General features: G+C 47.8%; 1 protein-coding gene across 2 annotated transcripts in view; it reads right to left on the bottom strand.

The window, feature by feature from the left end:
- Positions 1-18,721, bottom strand: part of epha8 (eph receptor A8) — a 782,627-nt gene that overhangs the window by 211,697 nt on the left and 552,209 nt on the right. For both annotated transcript variants that reach the window (XM_085966785.1, XM_085966786.1), the window contains exon 6: positions 14,244-14,368. In XM_085966785.1, coding sequence (XP_085822911.1) covers positions 14,244-14,368 — 125 coding nt within the window. The remainder of the gene's footprint in view (positions 1-14,243; positions 14,369-18,721) is intronic.

Raw genomic sequence — 18,721 nt, 5'->3', positions numbered from 1 at the left:
ATTACTCATATTACAAGTCAGTGGCTGCAAACTCAGATAGACAGAGAATTAAGAATAGGGCTTTCAAGTCTGGTTGGGCCATATTCCAGTTGGTTTCATCACATGACCTCCTGCCTCCAACCATCCCACTCACGCGCTCCCGCCATTGATTGCCCGATATGTCAGTCAATCAATTATGGTGGCTACAGTACCCACAATCCTCTGCGCTTCAGAAGCCACTCTATCCATCGTGTGGTTTTATCAGCTGCATTGCCCCACGGCCGCATTGCATCGTGGGAGCATTGCGGCCTTGCTATTTGTTGTAAGTCTGGTCAGAGTGAAAGAAATGAAGGAAATGTCCCTCTGATTTTTCACCCGGGTTGCTCGCAAACATGTCCAGGAAATTCATCTTTAATCCCGGAAGACTCCAGGACAACCCGGGAGGGGTTGGCAACCCTAATTAAGGAGCAGAAAGAAGAGAAATGGAGGAAAGCTGAAATGAAAACTATTAATGTTGGAAAGGCACAGCAGGGGAGTGAGTATCTCAAAGGAGGGCAGTGACATTTTGTTTTGGGTTGGACTGCAACGTCTGGTGAACTAACTCAGCCAAAACCAGAAAGAAAATTCAAGGAGGAAACAAAACAATAACTTGCATTTATATAGCGCCGTTAACATAGTAAAACGTCCCAAGGTGTTTCCCAGGAGTGTTACCAAACAAAATTTGACACCGTGCCACATAAGGAGATATTAGGAAGAGGTAGGTTTTAAGGAGCGTCTTAAAGGAAGAGAGAGAGGTAGCGAGGCGGAAAGGTTTTGGGAGGCAGTCCCAGAGCTTAGGGTCTAGGCAACTGAAGGCACGGCCCCCACTAGTGGGGGGCTGGAAATCGGGGATGTGCAAGAGGCCAGAATTAGGGCTATACCAAAATCTCAACACAACTTAACAGGGGCAGATTTTAGTCTTTATCGCCAGGGTATTATGCATCATCTGAGCAGAGAGGGAGGTCTGGTGGGCAGGAATCCACACCAGTGACAGGGCCTGCCTGATTATCCATCCCTTTAAATGAATGGAATGAATATCAGGTGAACTTTGAACCCTATGTACGATCCTGCCTGCCCAATTTTTCTCTCTGCATTTGGCCCAATCAATATCCAACACACGGGCACTAAACCTGACAATCTCAGAGGGATAGATTTAAAGAGGGATCTGACCGGCAAGGCTCCTTATAAAATTCAAACAGTCACAAATGACTGCAATGCCTGTTTATCTTCCGAGGGTTTTTTTTTAATCTTTCTTAAATTATTTTGAAGACTTTGGATCAGGAGTTCACTCGAAGCAGTCACTCAATCTGAGCGGGCTGAATTAATTTTTTTTTTAAAAACACTCGCACTAACGGGGTTCCTGTGTGGACCTGCTACATCCTGTCCATGCTCCACAGCAGCCAGAACGTGCGCTGGAGTAACATTAGGTAGTAGGATGTCTGCTCAGTATCACTGGTGTCAGTGTCAGGGCTTCAATAGAGACAGATTGAGGACAGCTGTGTTTTTGTTCTGTCTCCAATGAGTATGTGTTATATTTTAATGAACACTTGACCGACACGCAAAAATAAATATAAAATAAATCTCCACAAAAATCGGTTCCACCAAAATGAATGACGTTAAACAGATGGAAGGGAACCTTGTGCCAACATGTGAACGCAGGTCCGTACTGCACCAAGAGGACAGGAGCCCAGCCAGCCTAATCTAAGTAAATATATTTAAACGTGATGTCCAAATGACCCACTGGAGATATTCGTAATGGTAAGCTCTATCTGTGGAATGTAACGAAGTGCAACAACTTAATATTTTATCTGCCCACAGCTAGTATTATTGATGATATTTACACCTTGCGTTGCCATCTCCGTTAATCATGATTCCCTGTAACGGCATGTTTTAAAGAGGCCCCTGATGGCGTATTGTATCATAAACGTACAATTCAAACACAGTGAAGCACAGATTGGGAAACACTCTGTTCAGATAAAAGAATATTTCAGACAACCCGATCACCTGTTAATTCCGCTCTTGCTCTGAATTGAGCAGTATTAGTTCAGTATGACAAAATAGTTATAAACACAGGGCATGTTGGGAGGCCCAGCTGCTTGACATCATTGGTCAGTTTGGGTTTAGTTCAATGCCGCCCACACTGTAAACGGTGTAAACTGCTGGGCAATGCATAAATCGAGACAAGGTACCCGCTGCATTGATTGAATCTGACAGATTCATTAACCTGTTCACAATCATCTGGGAACTAATATTCTGGGTTACATCCCCATTGGTTGCCTGCCTACATTCCCTCACCAATCCCTCGCCAAGAGGGTGACAGGTAGACTGTCCCAGCACCCCCATCCCCACCCCAAGTCTCTGCCAAAGCTACACGAAGTGCTGTTAGACTTCCTGGGGTTTGGGTTCCTGTTTTGGGGACAGTGAGATTCTGTGGCCCACTTTCTCCCTTTCAGGTCCACAGCAGTGTGTAACACAGTGAAATAAAGGGCGAGCATGTGGGACTGATTTCCTACATGTGTTTCCCTGGGGCAGGAGACCGTGAACTCACGTCAGTTTCTCGGCCTATACTTTCACCTGTCGCGTTTGTAATGTCTCTCTGCAGGTCTCTGTGTAATACCCCTTCACTGTGTGGAGGTACAGCCCCAACACACCCCGACAGTCAGTGTAACTCCCCCTCACTGTGTGGAGGTACAGCCCCGACACACCCAGTCAGTCAGTGTAACTCCCCCTCACTGTGTGGAGGTACAGCCCCGACACACCCAGTCAGTCAGTGTAACTCCCCCTCACTGTGTGGAGGTACAGCCCCGACACACCCAGTCAGTCAGTGTAACTCCCCCTCACTGTGTGGAGGTACAGCCCCGACACACCCCGTCAGTCAGTGTAACTCCCCCTCACTGTGTGGAGGTACAGCCCCGACACACCCCGTCAGTCAGTGTAACTCCCCCTCACTGTGTAAAGGTACAGCCCCGACACACCCCGTCAGTCAGTGTAACTCCCCCTCACTGTGTGGAGGTACAGCCCCGACACACCCAGTCAGTCAGTGTAACTCCCTCTCACTGTGTGAAGGTACAGCCCCGACACACCCCGTCAGTCAGCGTAACCCCCCCTCACTGTGTGAAGGTACAGCCCCGACACACCCCGTCAGTCAGTGTAACTCCCCCTCACTGTGTGAAGGTACAGCCCCGACACACCCCGTCAGTCAGTGTAACCCCCCCTCACTGTGTGAAGGTACAGCCCTGACACACCCAGTCAGTCAGTGTAACTCCCTCTCACTGTGTGGAGGTACAGCCCCGACACACCCAGTCAGTCAGTGTAACTCCCCCTCACTGTGTGAAGGTACAGCCCCGACACACCCCGTCAGTCAGTGTAACCCCCCTTCACTGTGTGGAGGTACAGCCCCGACACACCCAGTCAGTCAGTGTAACTCCCTCTCACTGTGTGAAGGTACAGCCCCGACACACCCCGTCAGTCAGTGTAACTCCTCCCTCACTGTGTGAAGGTACAGCCCCGACACACCCCGTCAGTCAGTGTAACTCCCCCTAACTGTGTGGAGGTATGGCCTCGACACACCCCGTCAGTCAGTGTAACTCCCCCTTGTTGTGTATGTACCTTTGAGAGAATAACTGGTCTCAGACTGCAGTACCGGCAGTGACCACCCCTGTATAAAAGGCGCTAGTGGGCCACTGTTGTTTTAGTTTCACTATTGACTTCCACCAGTAAAGACGTGTTTTGTTTAACTCTGCTGTCCGTGTCTCAATCATTCACGGACATAATACTGGCGACGAGCAGATACGAACCTACCTACAGTCTGCACCACCTCCTGGGATCCATTCCTACAGCGAAGTGAGCAGAGGTCGAGGCCAGAAAGAAAAGAAAATAAGAGGCAGTAGAAACGGGCGTCGACCGCGGGCATCCGCCCTGTGTTGCAGAGTTGAAGATTGCTGGAGAAGCTGTCGGATGCGGGGCCTGGTTCCTGTCGACGGTGCTTCAGCTAATCGGGCTGGTGGCAGGTCGTGCACTGATCCTTCCTGGGCTGCGGCGGTCGCGAACTCGAGCGGGTGGTTTGCAACGGGGCCGAGCAGCGTTGTCGGGGAGAGAGAGAGGGTGGAGCACACAGGGCGCGGCCGGTGCTACGAAGCCGGGCTGCGTATAGACCCGCGAAGAGGGAGGCAAGAGTCCCACAGCGTTGTTCCACGACGGGAAAATAATTTTAAAAATATATATATTAAACGCGCAAGAAGCCGTGGAAAGCAGCGCTAACAACAGCGGGGAAGAAGGCAAAGCGCGGGAGGCACCATCGTAATCAGCGGGGAAGAAGGCAAAGCGCGGGAGGCGCCATTTTAGATTTGCAAGCTGCTGAAGACTGGCTGTATCACTGCCTTTGATAATACAATAGAGGACTGGACCACGTATGTGGAAAGAGTCGAGGTATATTTCGAGGCAAACGAAATAGCGGAGGAGAAAAAGGCATCGATATTGTTAAACTTAATGGGCGCTAGAACGTACGGCCTATTGCGGGACCTGATTACTCCAGCCAAACCGAAGGCGAAGAGTTTTAACGAAATTGTTGCTGTTCTACAGGAGCACTTAAACCCTGCACCGCTGTTGATAGCAGAAAGATTTAAATTCCACAGGAGAACTCAGCACAAAGATGAGAGCAATGCTGAGTATCTTACGGAATTACGCAAGCTATCAAAGCACTGCCAGTTCGGAGCAGGACTGGCAGATACCCTACGGGACAAATTTGTCTGTGAACTCCTGAGTGAAGGAACACAGAAGAAGTTACTCTCAGAGAAACAGCTGACGCTAGATAAGGCTTTCAGCGTGGCAGTATCGTATGAAGCAGCAGCCAGGGGAGCTGCAGAAATTCAACAAAAACCACAGGAATACGGCACCCACGAAATGACACGGGGATTTGCAAAATGTTATCGCTGCGGCAGAACTAACCATGACCAGAAGGACTGCTGGTCCAAAGACAAAATATGCAGGCAATGCGGGAAGATGGGACACATTGCACGAGTTTGCAGGTCTGGGAAGAAGACCAGCGACAACAAAAAGGCTACTAAGGAACCGTACAAGAAAGTACAAAAGATGACGGACAGTAGTTCCGAAGACCAGATGAGCGATAGTGAATCCGGGAACAGGAGACTAAGCTGTCTCAAACTTCACAATGTAATCGCAAAAGAGGATCACCGAACCATTTGGGTCACCCTCACGATAGCAGGGTCCCAAGTTAAAATGGAATTGGATACAGGATCAGCGCTAACCGTCATGAATCGACGAGACTACGAGCGGCTATTTTCACACATACCCTTGAGAGAGACATCCATTGTCTTGACGACGTATACAGGGCAAAAAGTATACCCCAGAGGAAAAATAAGGGTGCCTGTCGAATACAACGGCAAGAAAATACGGAAATTGCATCTCTACATACTGCCAAATGGTGGACCACCGTTATTGGGACGGGAATGGATCAGGAAGATAAACTTAGATTGGCACTCCATTCATGCAATGACGGTGGACAGTAAAAAAGATTAAGACGTCACTCCTGGACGATTGTCAACAATCTTAACTAACGCCAAAGAGGTATTTCAACAAGCACTGGGCACGCTTAAAGGCGTAACCGCCTCGATAAAAATAGAAGAGAATGCAGCTCCCAAGTTTTTCAAAGCAAGACCGGTACCATATGCAATTCGCCCAGCCGTCGAGGCAGAGCTGGAGAATCTGGAGAAGGCGGGCGTGTTGTCTAAGGTCGACTGGAGCGAGTGGGCGACACCCATCGTTCCTGTCATGAAGAAAACGTTAAGCAATAAGTCCGGGGAGCCAAGGAAGATTCGCATCTGTGGGGATTTCAAGGTGACGGTGAACCCAGTCCTTCACACAGTACAATATCCTCTTCCAAGGATAGAAGACATCTTCGCCTCGCTGTCTGGAGGGAAGCATTTTACAAAAATTGACCTAGCACAAGCATATTTGCAGATGGAGGTTGAAGAGTCCTCTAGGAAGTATCTCACGATAAACACTCACAAAGGTCTTTACCAGTATCATCGATTGGTATTTGGAGTAGCATCGGCTCCGGCGATATGGCAAAGAGTGATGGAACAAGTCCTGCAAGGGATTCCGGGGACTCAGTGTTACTTGGACGACATCCTTGTGATGGGTGAAGATGACAGTGAACACCTTAACAACCTAGAACAGGTGCTCACTAGACTACGGGAACATGGGCTGCGAGCAAACCGCCCCAAGTGCGAATTTTTTAAGAAACAGATATCGTATTGTGGCCACGTGATTGATGAAGAGGGGTTACATAAGTCCCCTGACAAAATTGAAGCGTTGTTAAGGCCCCAGCGCCTGAAATTGTGTCGCAACTGAGGTCATTCCTCGGATTGGTGAATTACTATCATAAGTTTTTGCCGAATTTGTCGACAATTCTGCACCCACTGAACGCCCTGCTACGAACGGGGGTAGCATGGAAATGGAGCGATGATTGTAAGCGTGCTTTTCAGAAGAGTAAGGACTTAATCACTTCAAGGGAAGTATTGGCTCACTACAACCCAGCACTGCCGATCAGACTGGCGTGTGATGCATCTCCCTACGGCATTGGGGCGGTACCGTCACATAAATTCCTTGATGGGTTAGAGAGGCCGATAGCTTTTGCGTCACGCTCGTTAACTTCTGCCGAGCGTAACTACGCCCAGATTGACATAGAGGCCCTAAGCCTAGTGTGGGGGGGTGAAGAAGTTCAATCACTACCTGCACGGTCAAAAATTTACTCTACTAACCGATCATCAAACTCTTGTCTCCATTTTCAACCCTCAGAAGGGCGTACCGATAATGACAGCACAACGGCTGCAGAGATGGTCCCGTTTCCTAGGGGCACACCAATATGACATCGAGTACAAAGGAACTAAACAGCATGGAAATGCTGATGGATTGTCACGCCTACCGTTGCCGACGGTGGAAGAAGACGACCTTGCAGTGGATCCAATGGAGTTATTCCACTCGACCATAGTCGAATGTCTCCCTGTGACGAATGCAAACATAGAAAAGGAAACACGGAATGACCCGACACTATCACGGGTCTATGATTTAACGGTGAAGGGATGGCCAGCACATGGCGAACCACTGCTGCCTGCATTTTCGCCAAGAGGAGAACAGCTGTCAGTGTGCAGAGGAACCTTGATGTGTGGATCCAGAGTAGTAATTCCACCTAAGTTGACGGATAGAGTGCTCAATGAGCTTCATGAGGGTCATCTGGGAGGGGTAAAAATGAAGAGCTTAGCCAGAGCGTTTGTGTGGTGGCCGGGAATCGATAGAGAAATCGAAGAGATGACCAAGAGCTGTGCAGGATGCCAGAAGGTCCAAAACGCCCCACCACAAGCTCCTCTGCATCCATGGGAGTGGCCCTCATCTCCATGGCAAAGGGTGCACATTGATTTTGCTGGTCCCTTCATGGACTCGATGTTTTTAATTGCGGTGGATGCACATTCAAAGTGGCCAGAGGTAATAAAAATGTCCTCAACCACCACGGAAAAAACTATCGCAGTTTTACGAACCATATTCGCCAGGAATGGGCTGCCTGAACAGATTTGCTCTGACAATGGACCACAGTGTGTCTGAAGAGTTCCGGAGGTTCTTAAAGAACAATGGTGTTAAGCATTACACATCTGCCCCATATCATCCAGCCACTAATGGATTGGCCGAGAGGTTTGTCCAAACATTCAAGAAGGCTATCAAGGCAATGTGTAATGAAGATATACCCCTACAACACAAGGTGGACAACTTCTTGTTTGCCTACCGGAATGCGACACATGCGGTTACCAACCAAACTCCAGCCATGATGTTCTTCAATCGAAGACTACGATGCCGCTTGGATTTGGTTAAGCCAAACGTCCGAAGAGATGTGGAGAACAGGCAGTTTCAGAATATGAATGAAAGGCCGACCAGGAGTTTTAAGATAGGTCAACCAGTTTTGGCCCGGGACTACCGCACTGAGAAATGGCAGCCAGGAACGATTTGTACACGACAAGGACCTCTCATGTATACCGTGGACGTTGGGGAGAGCATTGTAAGATGCCATGCTGACCAGATACTAGAGTCACTGGAAAACGTCAACTCCACACCACGATCTGATACACCTGGTAATGAAATCGACGTTCCAATTGCAACTACCGCAGAACCGGTAATATTGGAAGCAGATGAACCAAACAACGACATTGATCCCGACTCAACATTGCCAGAAGAACCCGATACCCCAAAGAGGCGTTATCCAGACAGAATCAGGAAGCCTCCTCAAAGACTGAACTTATAATTGCTTAAACTTAACCAATGTATCTTGCAACAGTAATTGTGATTGTAATTAGTTATCATTTAGTTGTTAAATGAATGTTATGTACTGTTTATCTAAAAGGGGAGGAATTGTTGTGTATGTACCTTTAAGAGAATAACTGGTCTCAGACTGCAGTACCGGCAGTGACCACCACTGTATAAAAGGCGCTAGTGAGCCTCTGTTGTTTTAGTTTCACTATTGACTGCCACCAGTAAAGACGTGTTTTGTTTAACTCTGCTGTCCGTGTCTCAATCATTCACGGACATAATACCCCTCACTGTGTGGAGGTACAGCCCCGACACACCCCGTCAGTCAGTGTAACTCCCCCTCACTGTGTGAAGGTACAGCCCCGACACACCCCGTCAGTCAGTGTAACTCCCCCTCACTGTGTGGAGGTACAGCCCCGACACACCCCGTCAGTCAGTGTAACTCCCCCTCACTGTGTGGAGGTACAGCCCCGACACACCCCGTCAGTCAGTGTAACTCACCCTCACTGTGTGAAGGTACAGCCCCGACACACCCAGTCAGTCAGTGTAACTCCCCCTCACTGTGTGGAGGTACAGCCCCGACACACGCCGTCAGTCAGTGTAACTCCCTCTCATTGTGTGAAGGTACAGCCCCGACACACCCCGTCAGTCAGTGTAACTCCCCCTCACTGTGTGGAGGTACAGCCCCGACACACCCCGTCAGTCAGTGTAACTCCCCCTCACTGTGTGGAGGTACAGCCCCGACACACCCCGTCAGTCAGTGTAACTCCCTCTCACTGTGTGGAGGTACAGCCCCGACACACCCCGTCAGTCAGTGTAACTCCCTCTCACTGTGTGAAGGTACAGCTCCGACACACCCCATTAGTCAGTGTAACTCCCCCTCACTGTGTGGAGGTACAGCCCCGACACACCCAGTCAGTCAGTGTAACTCCCTCTCACTGTGTGGAGGTACAGCCCCGACACACCCCGTCAGTCAGTGTAACTCCCCCTCACTGTGTGGAGGTACAGCTCCGACACACCCCGTCAGTCAGTGTAACTCCCCCTCACTGTGTGGAGGTACAGCCCCGACACACCCCGTCAGTCAGTGTAACTCCCCCTCACTGTGTGGAGGTACAGCCCCGACACACTCAGTCAGTCAGTGTAACTCCCCCTCACTGTGTGGAGGTACAGCCCCGACACACCCCGTCAGTCAGTGTAACTCCCCCTCACTGTTTTCACACATTCTTAATGAACAATAAATGCTGAAATCCGGAAACCATCACAGACAGCCTGTTATTTATTTACTCTTAAACTGCACAAATATTTTATACAGCTGTCCCTGGATAAAATTAAGATTAAATTGTGCTTTTTTAAAATGTTGCTAGTGAAATGCCTCTGTGTCATTTGCAGTGTTAGACAGGGCCTTGGCACATACCTAATTCAACCGAGATTATAAACGTCCCTAATAAACCGCAGATTTGTTTGGGCTTGACAGTCCATTACGTGATGTACTGATATTGTCAGTTGTGTCGTGAGGGTCAATAGAAAAGGCAAATGTTCAACTAAGAGCTGTCAACAACAATTGAGGCCTAACTGACGCAAAGTCCATGTGAATGAGCAGATGACCTGAATGATGCAAAGGCGAGCGAATGCCGTGTGCAGCACTGTGAGCAAGGAGAAGGGGGTGGAATGTGACAGTGGGAAATAAGGAATTTTATAACACTTTGTAATGTAGCACATAAACCAAGAACACCTGTATATGAAACGGAAGTTACTCAGCACCTTGACGAGCAACATTCATTCTTTGCGTGGAATTTTCTGCTGTTTATTGTCCTGTGAAGTCAAAGGGAAGTGAAATTGGGCAGGGGTAAAAGAGACACCCAATCCCATCCTATCAATGTCCCGCCTGGTGCTTTAGATCAATGTCTGTGCTCCAGCTCCTTGTGTTTACTGTACTAAAACAGGCTCCCTCAACCCAGCCGTAAAATCATGGACCCAAGGACGTTTAAGCCTATCAATTTGTCATCAGGATAAAGGTGGATGAAGATACGGTGCAGGATGGTAATGAGTTATACAGACCAGAAGGTACCAGGGCGAGTTCTGGGATCATGATGAAGAGTGATTTGACTGAGGAACACAGGAGGCAGTCACCCCCATTGTCAGATCGGCAGGTGTTGGGAGAGTCACTCGTGGAGATCTGAAGCCGAGGCAGCATTGTCTCTCTGGGCCCTTGCTGTTCTCCTTGTCTAAATCTTTTGCACTCGGGTGTGAAGTTTCCTCCAGCTTAAAAGGAACTGGGTCTGTCCTGAAAGGCACAGACTGGCCCGTGTCTGGAGTTGTACAGAAACTGTTGGAAGCCGTGTCTGCATTCGCTTTTAGGCCTTAGGAGGTTTTACAAAGCAGTTATCACTTGGTTGCAATAATATGTTCCCAACGAATGGGATCTCCAAATACTGTCTGTAAGTAAACAGAGAAACCTAATACTCTAGGACAGAAGCATAACTAGGCTAGAGCTCTGATTGCAACATCTAGTGCGTCAGTGGTGAGCTGCTGTAGTCGGTCCCACGTCTGAAGAATGTTATTTTTACTTCCTAAGGTTGTTAATTGGATGTTTTGACAGTCAGAAGGAAAGGCTGTTAATTATGACTGACCAGGTGGTTCGATGTCGGATTTTGTTGCTGTAACGTTAAGTGTATGACTGAGAGGACCTGTGAGCCAAAGTTAAGGTGCTGTACTGCACTTTCCATTCTGTACTTTGTGTACCAGGCTTAGCAACTCATTTTAATGTGCAGAAAGGAGCTGTCACAGTGAAGTGGAATTTGATCGGTATTTTCCAGTCTGCATTTTTCAACAAGCCTTGAGCTGAGCTTGTCACAATCAAGGAAATAAATGGAACAGGGCTCTTCAGAGCAGAATAAAAAGACTGTTCCAGCTTTACCAGCTATGCTGACTGACCTGCTCCACAATGCCACAGAATCACTGGGGGGAATTGTAACCCCCCCCGGGACAGGTGGGGCGGGGGGGGGGGGGGGCGCGGGCTGGGGGGAGGGGGTTAAATTCTTAAAAATTTGGAACCCGGCCTCAACCCACCATGAACGCGGCCACTTCTGGTTTAACCGGGGCGGGTTGGGGGGGGCGGGTGAGAAACCTGCTCTCGAGAGGCGGGGTCAGTAATTTCAATCTGTTAATGAGGCCACATGCCTCGGATTTTAGCAGCCCTTTAGACTGAACGGCTGCGGGCCGGGCTTCGCAGGGCTCGGGAAACCTGGCGGCTGAAGGGAGGCGGGGGCGGCCGGATCCAGCAGGTAAGTGCTTTTCCAGCACTGCTTGTGGGCCAGGGAGGAGCAGGAGTGCTGCCCTTCCCCGGCCCAACAAGCTAAGCTGCTGCGATCAGCCTCCCTCCTCGCGATCCTCCGACCCACCACGAGCTCCAGGCCCACGCGCTAGCCGATGTCCAACACCCCCCAGCCCCCACCCCCCAAGTGTACAAATTAATTTCCTACCCTCTCTTTTCATTCTTTGGATGATGATCTTAAATTTATTACACAGAATTTGAAGCACAGAAACAGGCCATTCGGCCCAACTGGTCTGTGCCGGTGTTTATGCTCCACACCAGCCGCCTCCCACCCTACTTTATCTAACCCTATATAATTATGCCCTCTAGTTACCGACTCACCAATCAGTGGAAATAGTGTTTCCTGATTTACTTTATTAAAGCCCTTATAACTTTGAACATCTCTATCAGATCTCCTTTTAAGAAAGAAACAACATTTCTCTAATATTCTAAAAGGGATGTTAAAGAAGGGCTCCAGCACCATGTCTGATTAACACACACCATTCAGCCGCTGCACTAGACCCTGTGGGGTTTTTTCTATACTATTTAATTTGTGGCAATAATTTTGCAACTGTAGAAATGTTACTACAGACATGGGAGCTTGTTTTGTTAGTGTCAGTGTAGCTAAAGCTCACCACTTTCATTATTGTCACTGTACGTATTATACTCCTGTCATTTAACTGTACCATTGCACGTTTAGATTGTATCAAATACATTTGCTTTGTTTAGTGGGACATCGAGTGTTGGGTCAAGTGCTTGATTTCTCCAAGGTGAGTTAAGGGTCTAACTCCTGGTGTTAGTGCCCACAGCCAGAGGACAGAACCTCCAACTGGCAAAGCTCATGTACAAATGCCAAACTTGTTTGTGTTATGCTGCTGTGTGCAATATTTTATACAGGCCTTAACCCTTCCATTGTACTTCAGTCGTTGGAATTTCTGCCCTCAATACTCCACCTTATGGAGAAGAATTGATCCATAAGCGGATTTTGCAGTGGCAATCTGCTTGAAATATTTCCCCTCCGGAGGCATTATTTTAAGTGTTGTTTGACGCTTGATCAAGCCCAACAACAACAACAACTTGCATTGTTATAGTGTCTTCAATGTAGTAAAATGACCCAAGGAGTTTCACAGGAGTGCGAGCAAATAAAATTAGACACCGAGCCACGTAAGGAGATACTCGGACAGATGACCAAAAGCTTGGTCAAAGAGGGAGGTTTTAAGGAGCGTCTTAAAGGAGGAGAGGTAGAGAAGCGGAGAGGTTTAGGGAGGGAATTCCAGAGCTTGGGGCCCAGGCAGCTGAAGGCACGTCTGCCAGTGATGGAGAGATTAAAATCGGGGATGCTCAAGAGGCCAGAATTGGAGGAGCGCAGAGATCTTGGAGGGTTGTACGGAGGTTACAGAGATAGGGAGGGGGCGAGGCCATGGAGGGATTTGAAAACAAGGATGAGGATTTTAAAGCCGAGGTGTTGCCGGACCGGGAGCCAGTGTAGGTCAGCGAGCACGGTGGGGGGGGGGGGGGGGGGGGGGGGGGAGATGGGTGAGCAGGACCTGGTGCGAGTCAGGATACGGGCAGCAGAGTTTTGGGTGAGCTCAGGTTTATGGAGGGTGAAAGATGGGAGGCCGGCCAACCTGGGACAATGGAAACTGTTCTGTGGACACTGCCCAAGAACGCTTTGTTCCAATGGTCTCAGAAAGAGGGCTCCAACACTTGGCACCTCAGCTGAAGCTGACATTGCTGTTTTAGTGGATAGTTCACGCCCCACAGATTGATAGGTCAGTGAGAGGATTGACAGTGCCTTGTAACTTCTGAGGTACCACATGATACGAACATGGAATGAAATTGCTCCTTCAGGAAGCTCCACGATTTCCAATTCTACTTCTGATACTTTAAGGATGGGTGACTGGGCGCCAACAAGACCTGTGGGGAAATGTAACCCTACCCACCCAGCGGAAACCGGGCGAGTAGGCAGTTAAATTGCCCTGGGTTAGGACCCGCCTGAATCCCGTCATTTCCAATTTGCGGGTTATTAAGCACCGAAGCAGAACCTCTGCCTTTCCTGCTCCCCCTGGCCTCACAAGAATAAAAATTTGGCCCACTTTTTGAGCGACCTCCAACACTGCAGTTAAGAACCGTTGGTTAGGCCGCTCAATGGGCAGGGCATGCATGGCACAAGCTTCGCCCATTGCAATCGCCGTGCTGTGGATGGTATTTGACCCCAATGTGCATGTTATAAGTGGCCCCCTATCTGAAGCAGGCGGGTGATCCGCCCGCCCTTCACAGGACCCTACCCAAGGTGGTGGTGCCTGGAGCACTAACATAAACAGGCAGTAAATAACACGACGTCATCCTCAGCCCGCGAGCGAACGTTAACTCGTGGCAAGTGATAAAGAAAACAACAGCGACTATATTTTAAAATATTACTCCAGCAATTCTGTGATTGCAAACCACCACTGGAGCTAACTCCGAGATGGCAGCATAAGGAAGTCCTTCACACAAGTCAGGCATCCTGTAGACTGAGACGCCAATACAACAAAACAATTGGAGCCATTTACTGTCTAATGATCCATATCACACAGCACAGAAGGAAAGAGTTTACCTTCTCAAAGTACTTGATCTCGTACTCCAGTATAATGCCATTGGGCTGGTCGGGTTCATGCCACATCAATGTCACACTGTTCTGGCTGGCGTTCTCCTGTTTGATGACCAAGATTTGTGACGGGGCTGGAGAAACAGATGCCGTGGGCATAAAACAGCTCAAATTAGCCTCCAAATTAAAGCATTAGCAAGTAGCAGTTACTTTTAACAGGTTAATATATAACAAGGGCTATATCAGATCAATATGAAAGAACAGCAGCAGTCAATCAAGTGGACAGCCCAGAACACTGCAGTCCTGTTAAATGCGCCACTAAGTCTCCAATATATGTTTACACTCTATAATGAGAACATGGGTAAGTGGAATAAAGTTAAAATATACGCCAGCACTGTGTTAAATTTATTGGGAAACATACCATTTACTTTTACAGTAAGAGGGCACCTTACTCAGACTAAAAGAGAATACAAGAAGGTCTAAGGTAGGTTTGCAATGCATGTGTGTAAACACACAAAGTGAGGTAAATAAGGTTGGTGAGCTGCAGGTGCAAATAAACACATGGGAATATGATGTTGTGGGGATAACAGAGACCTGGCTCAAAAAGGGGATTGGGTACTAACTATTCCTGGATATAGGTGTTCAGGAAAGATAGGGAAGGAAAAAAAGGAAGTGGGGTGGCAGTTTTGATTAAGGAGAATATTACAGTGCTGGAGAGAGAGGATGTCCTGGAGGGGTCAAGGACAGAATCTATTTGCTTAGAGCTGAGAAACAATCGAGGTGCCATTACACTAGCAGGTGTATTCTGTAGGCCACCAACCAGTGGGAAGGATATAGAGGAGCAAACTTGCAGGGAAATTACAGAGACGTGCAAGAACTATAGAGTAGTGATAATGGGGGACTTCAACTATCCTAATATAGACTGGGATAGTAATAGTGTCAAGGGCAGAGAGGGGGAAGAATTTCTGAAGTGTGTTCAGGAGAACTTTCTTGATCAGTATGTTTCTGGCCTAATGAGGGAGGAGGCATTGCTGGATCTGGTTCTGGGGAATGAGGTGGGTCAAGTGGAGCAAGTGTCAGTAGGGGAACATGTAGGGAACAGTGATCATAGTATCATAAGGTTTAGACTAGCTATAGAAAAGGACAGGGAGCAATCTAGTGTAAAAATACTTAACTGGAGGAAAGCCAATTTCAGTGGGTTGTGAATGAATCTGGCCCGGGTAAAATGGAGTCAAAGATTGGCAGGAAAAACTGTAATCAAACAATGGGCTGCTGTTAAAGAGATGGTTCAGTTACAGTCGAGGGGGAAAGGTAGGGCAACCAAAGTCAGAGCTCCCTAGATGACGAAAGAGATAGAGAGTAAGATGAAGCAGAAAAAGGGGGCGTATGACAGATGTCAGGTTGAGAATACAAGTGAGAACCAGGCTGAATGTAGAAAGTTCAGAGGGGAAGTGAAAAAGGAAATAAGAGGGACAAAGAGAGAGTATGAGAATAGATTGGCAGCTAACATAAAAGGGAATCCAAACGTCTTCTACAGGCATATAAATTGTAAATGGGTAGTAAGAGGAGGGGTGGGGCTGATTAGGGACCAAAATGAAGACCTACCCATGGAGGCAGAGGGCATGGCTGAGGTACTAAATGAGTACTTTGCATCTGTCTTTACCAAAGAGGAAGTTGCTGCCAAAGTCATAGTGAAAGAGGAGGTAGTTGAGATATTGGATGGGCTAAAAATTGATAAGGAGGTACTAGAAAGGCTGGCTGTACTTAAAGTTGTTAAGTCACCAGGACCGATGTTCAAAAAAGGGTGTAAAGATAAACCCAGCAACTACAGGCCAGTCAGTTTAACCTCGGTAGTGCGGAAGCTTTTAGAAATAATAATCTGGGACAAAATTAACAGTCACTTGGACAAGTAGGGATTAATTAAGGAAAACCAGCATGGATTTGTTAAAGGCAAATTCTGTTTAACTAACTTGATTAAGTTTTTTGATGAGGTAACAGAGAGGGTTGATGAGGGCAATGCGGTTGATGTGGAGTACATGGGCTTCCAAAAGGTGTTTGATAAAGTGCCACAGAATAGGCTTGCCAGCAAAGTTGAAGCCCATGGAATAAAAGGGACAGTGGCAGCATGGATACAAAATTGGCTAAGTGACAGGAAACAGAGAGTAGTGGTGAACGGTTGTTTTTCAGACTGGAGGAAGGTACACAGTGGTGTTCCCCAGGGGTCGGTACTGGGACCACTGCTTTTCTTGATATATATTAATGACTTGGACTTGGGTGTACAGGGCACAATTTCAACATTTGCAGATGACACAAAACTTGGAAGTATAGTGAACAGTGAGGAGGATAGTGATAGACTTCAAGAGGACATAGACAGGCTGGTGGAATGGGTGGACATGTGGCAGATGAAATTTAACGCAGAAAAGTGCGAAGTGATACATTTTGGTAGGAAGAACAAGGAGAGGCAATATAAACTAAAAGGCACAATTCTAAAGTGGGTGCATGAACGGAGAGACCTGGGGGTATATGTGCACAAATCATTGAAGGTGGCAGGGCAGGTTGAGAAAGTGGTTACTAAAGCATACGGGATCCTGGGCTTCATAAATAGAGGCACAGAGTACAACAGCAAGGAAGTTATGATGAACCTTTATAAAACACTGGTTCGGCCTCAACTGGAGTATTGTGTCCAATTCCGGGCACCGCACTTTAGGAAGGATGTGAAGGCCTTAGAGAGGGTGCAGAAAATATTTACAAGAATGATTCCAGGGATGAGGGACTTCAGTAATGTGGATAGACTGAAGAAGTTGGGGTTGTTCTCCTTAGAGCAGAGAAGGTTAAGAGGAGATTTGATAGAGGTGTTCAAAATTATGAGAAGTCTGGACAGAGTAGATAGAGAGAAACTGTTCCCATTGGCAGAAGGGTCAAGAACCAGAGGACACAGATTTAAGGTGATTGGCAAAAGAACCAAAGGCGACATGAGAAAAACTTTTTTACGCAGTGACTGGAATTCACTGCCTGAAAGGGTAGTGGAGGCAGATTCAATCATGGCTTTCAAAAGGGAATTGGCTAAGTACCTAAAGGAAAAGAAATTGCACAGGGCTAGGGGGAAAGGGCGGGGGAGTGGGACTAGCTGCAGTGCTCTTGCAGAGAGGTGGCACGGGCTCGACGGGCCGAATGGCCTCCTTCTGTGCTGGAACCATTCTATGATTCTATGATTTGTTAAACTTAAAATATGACCTTTACATTAGCTGACTAGTAGCTGGACAATTGTGAGATTGCAGTGAGGTGGAGCAGTGACCCTCCACGTTGGGGCAGTGATGACAGCACTGTGGGATGGAGAGGTTAGAGTTCAATCCCCCAATTCGCTGAGTGAATCTCAACTGAGCAGAAGCCAGGTGCCTCCACAAGTGACGGTTAAAATTGGAGATGTAATGCCAGGGTTCCGCCTCCCAGCCATTGCCTGGGAGGAGCATTGACGAGGACCTAAAAGCAGATCAGAAAATGCCTGGCCTGGCAAGGAATGCAGGAAAATAAGCTTGAAAAAAGTGTTTTTTAAAACAAAAAATGCTTTTACAGGGATGAGAATCAAGATCAACATTATAAATATTAAACTAAACAGAAAAAGAACCTTTACTGTGTACTTTGCAAAACAGGCTGTCATAAAAAAATAAATAGGAAAAACAGCATATTTTACTAACTTACACTTAACAGTTATTAGGCGATCTTACGTGGCATTGCTCATGGGCAGTCTGGAACCTCAGGTGTGGTTTTACCATGTGATTTTACCATGGTCTTGCTGGTGCCTAAATGTGATAGCAGTTCACCCATCACTGTCACATGGCTAAATTTACTGAAGCAGGGTATGATATGACTCATACCTGACCGATACTGCAAGATACAGGCCTTACAGATGGAGTAGTTGTAACACTATTTACTTAACACTTTACAAAACTTGCTTCAAATAAATCTGGAGATGGCTGAAAGTACAGCGGAGTCCACTTTCAACTTGTGTGGTGTCATCTCGCAGGGCATCACCACTCTGCAATCTTGCCCTGGATAGTGCGGCCAGCTCCAGGGACACTGCAGCCAGGTCCTCACATCAGGAGCCCATGTCACCCACCTTTGTAGTTTGGGTGGAAACTCAAACGGCTGTTGTCCAGACTCTGGGTTTCAACTTAGAGAGACTGGGAGACTAGTGATTAGGGGCTTTAGATAGGGGCTTTCATGGCATCATTCATCTCCAGTGGGACTGATGAGAGGCAGCCCTGTGGGAGTGCCATGGGAGTAGGACACGTTGCCTTCTCTCAGGATGTCAGCACATCTTGTCTTTCACGACCCCTTCAAACAACAACCGCCATGGTGCCAGCTTTACCTGGACCAAACTGCCCCAACAGAAACCGAGATATATCAGTCTGCAGGCAGACCCTCACAGGCTCGGGCACTAGAAGTCGCCGGCCATGAGCATCGCAAGGTTCCTGAAATGAGCAGCA

The sequence above is a fragment of the Somniosus microcephalus genome, chromosome 25 (assembly GCF_052327205.1).
Source record: "Somniosus microcephalus isolate GS21.2 chromosome 25, FLI_Smic_1.0, whole genome shotgun sequence".
NCBI classification, from domain to species: domain Eukaryota; kingdom Metazoa; phylum Chordata; class Chondrichthyes; order Squaliformes; family Somniosidae; genus Somniosus; species Somniosus microcephalus.
Note: the sequence above shows the minus strand (reverse complement) of the source record. Positions and strands in the feature narration are given on the sequence as shown.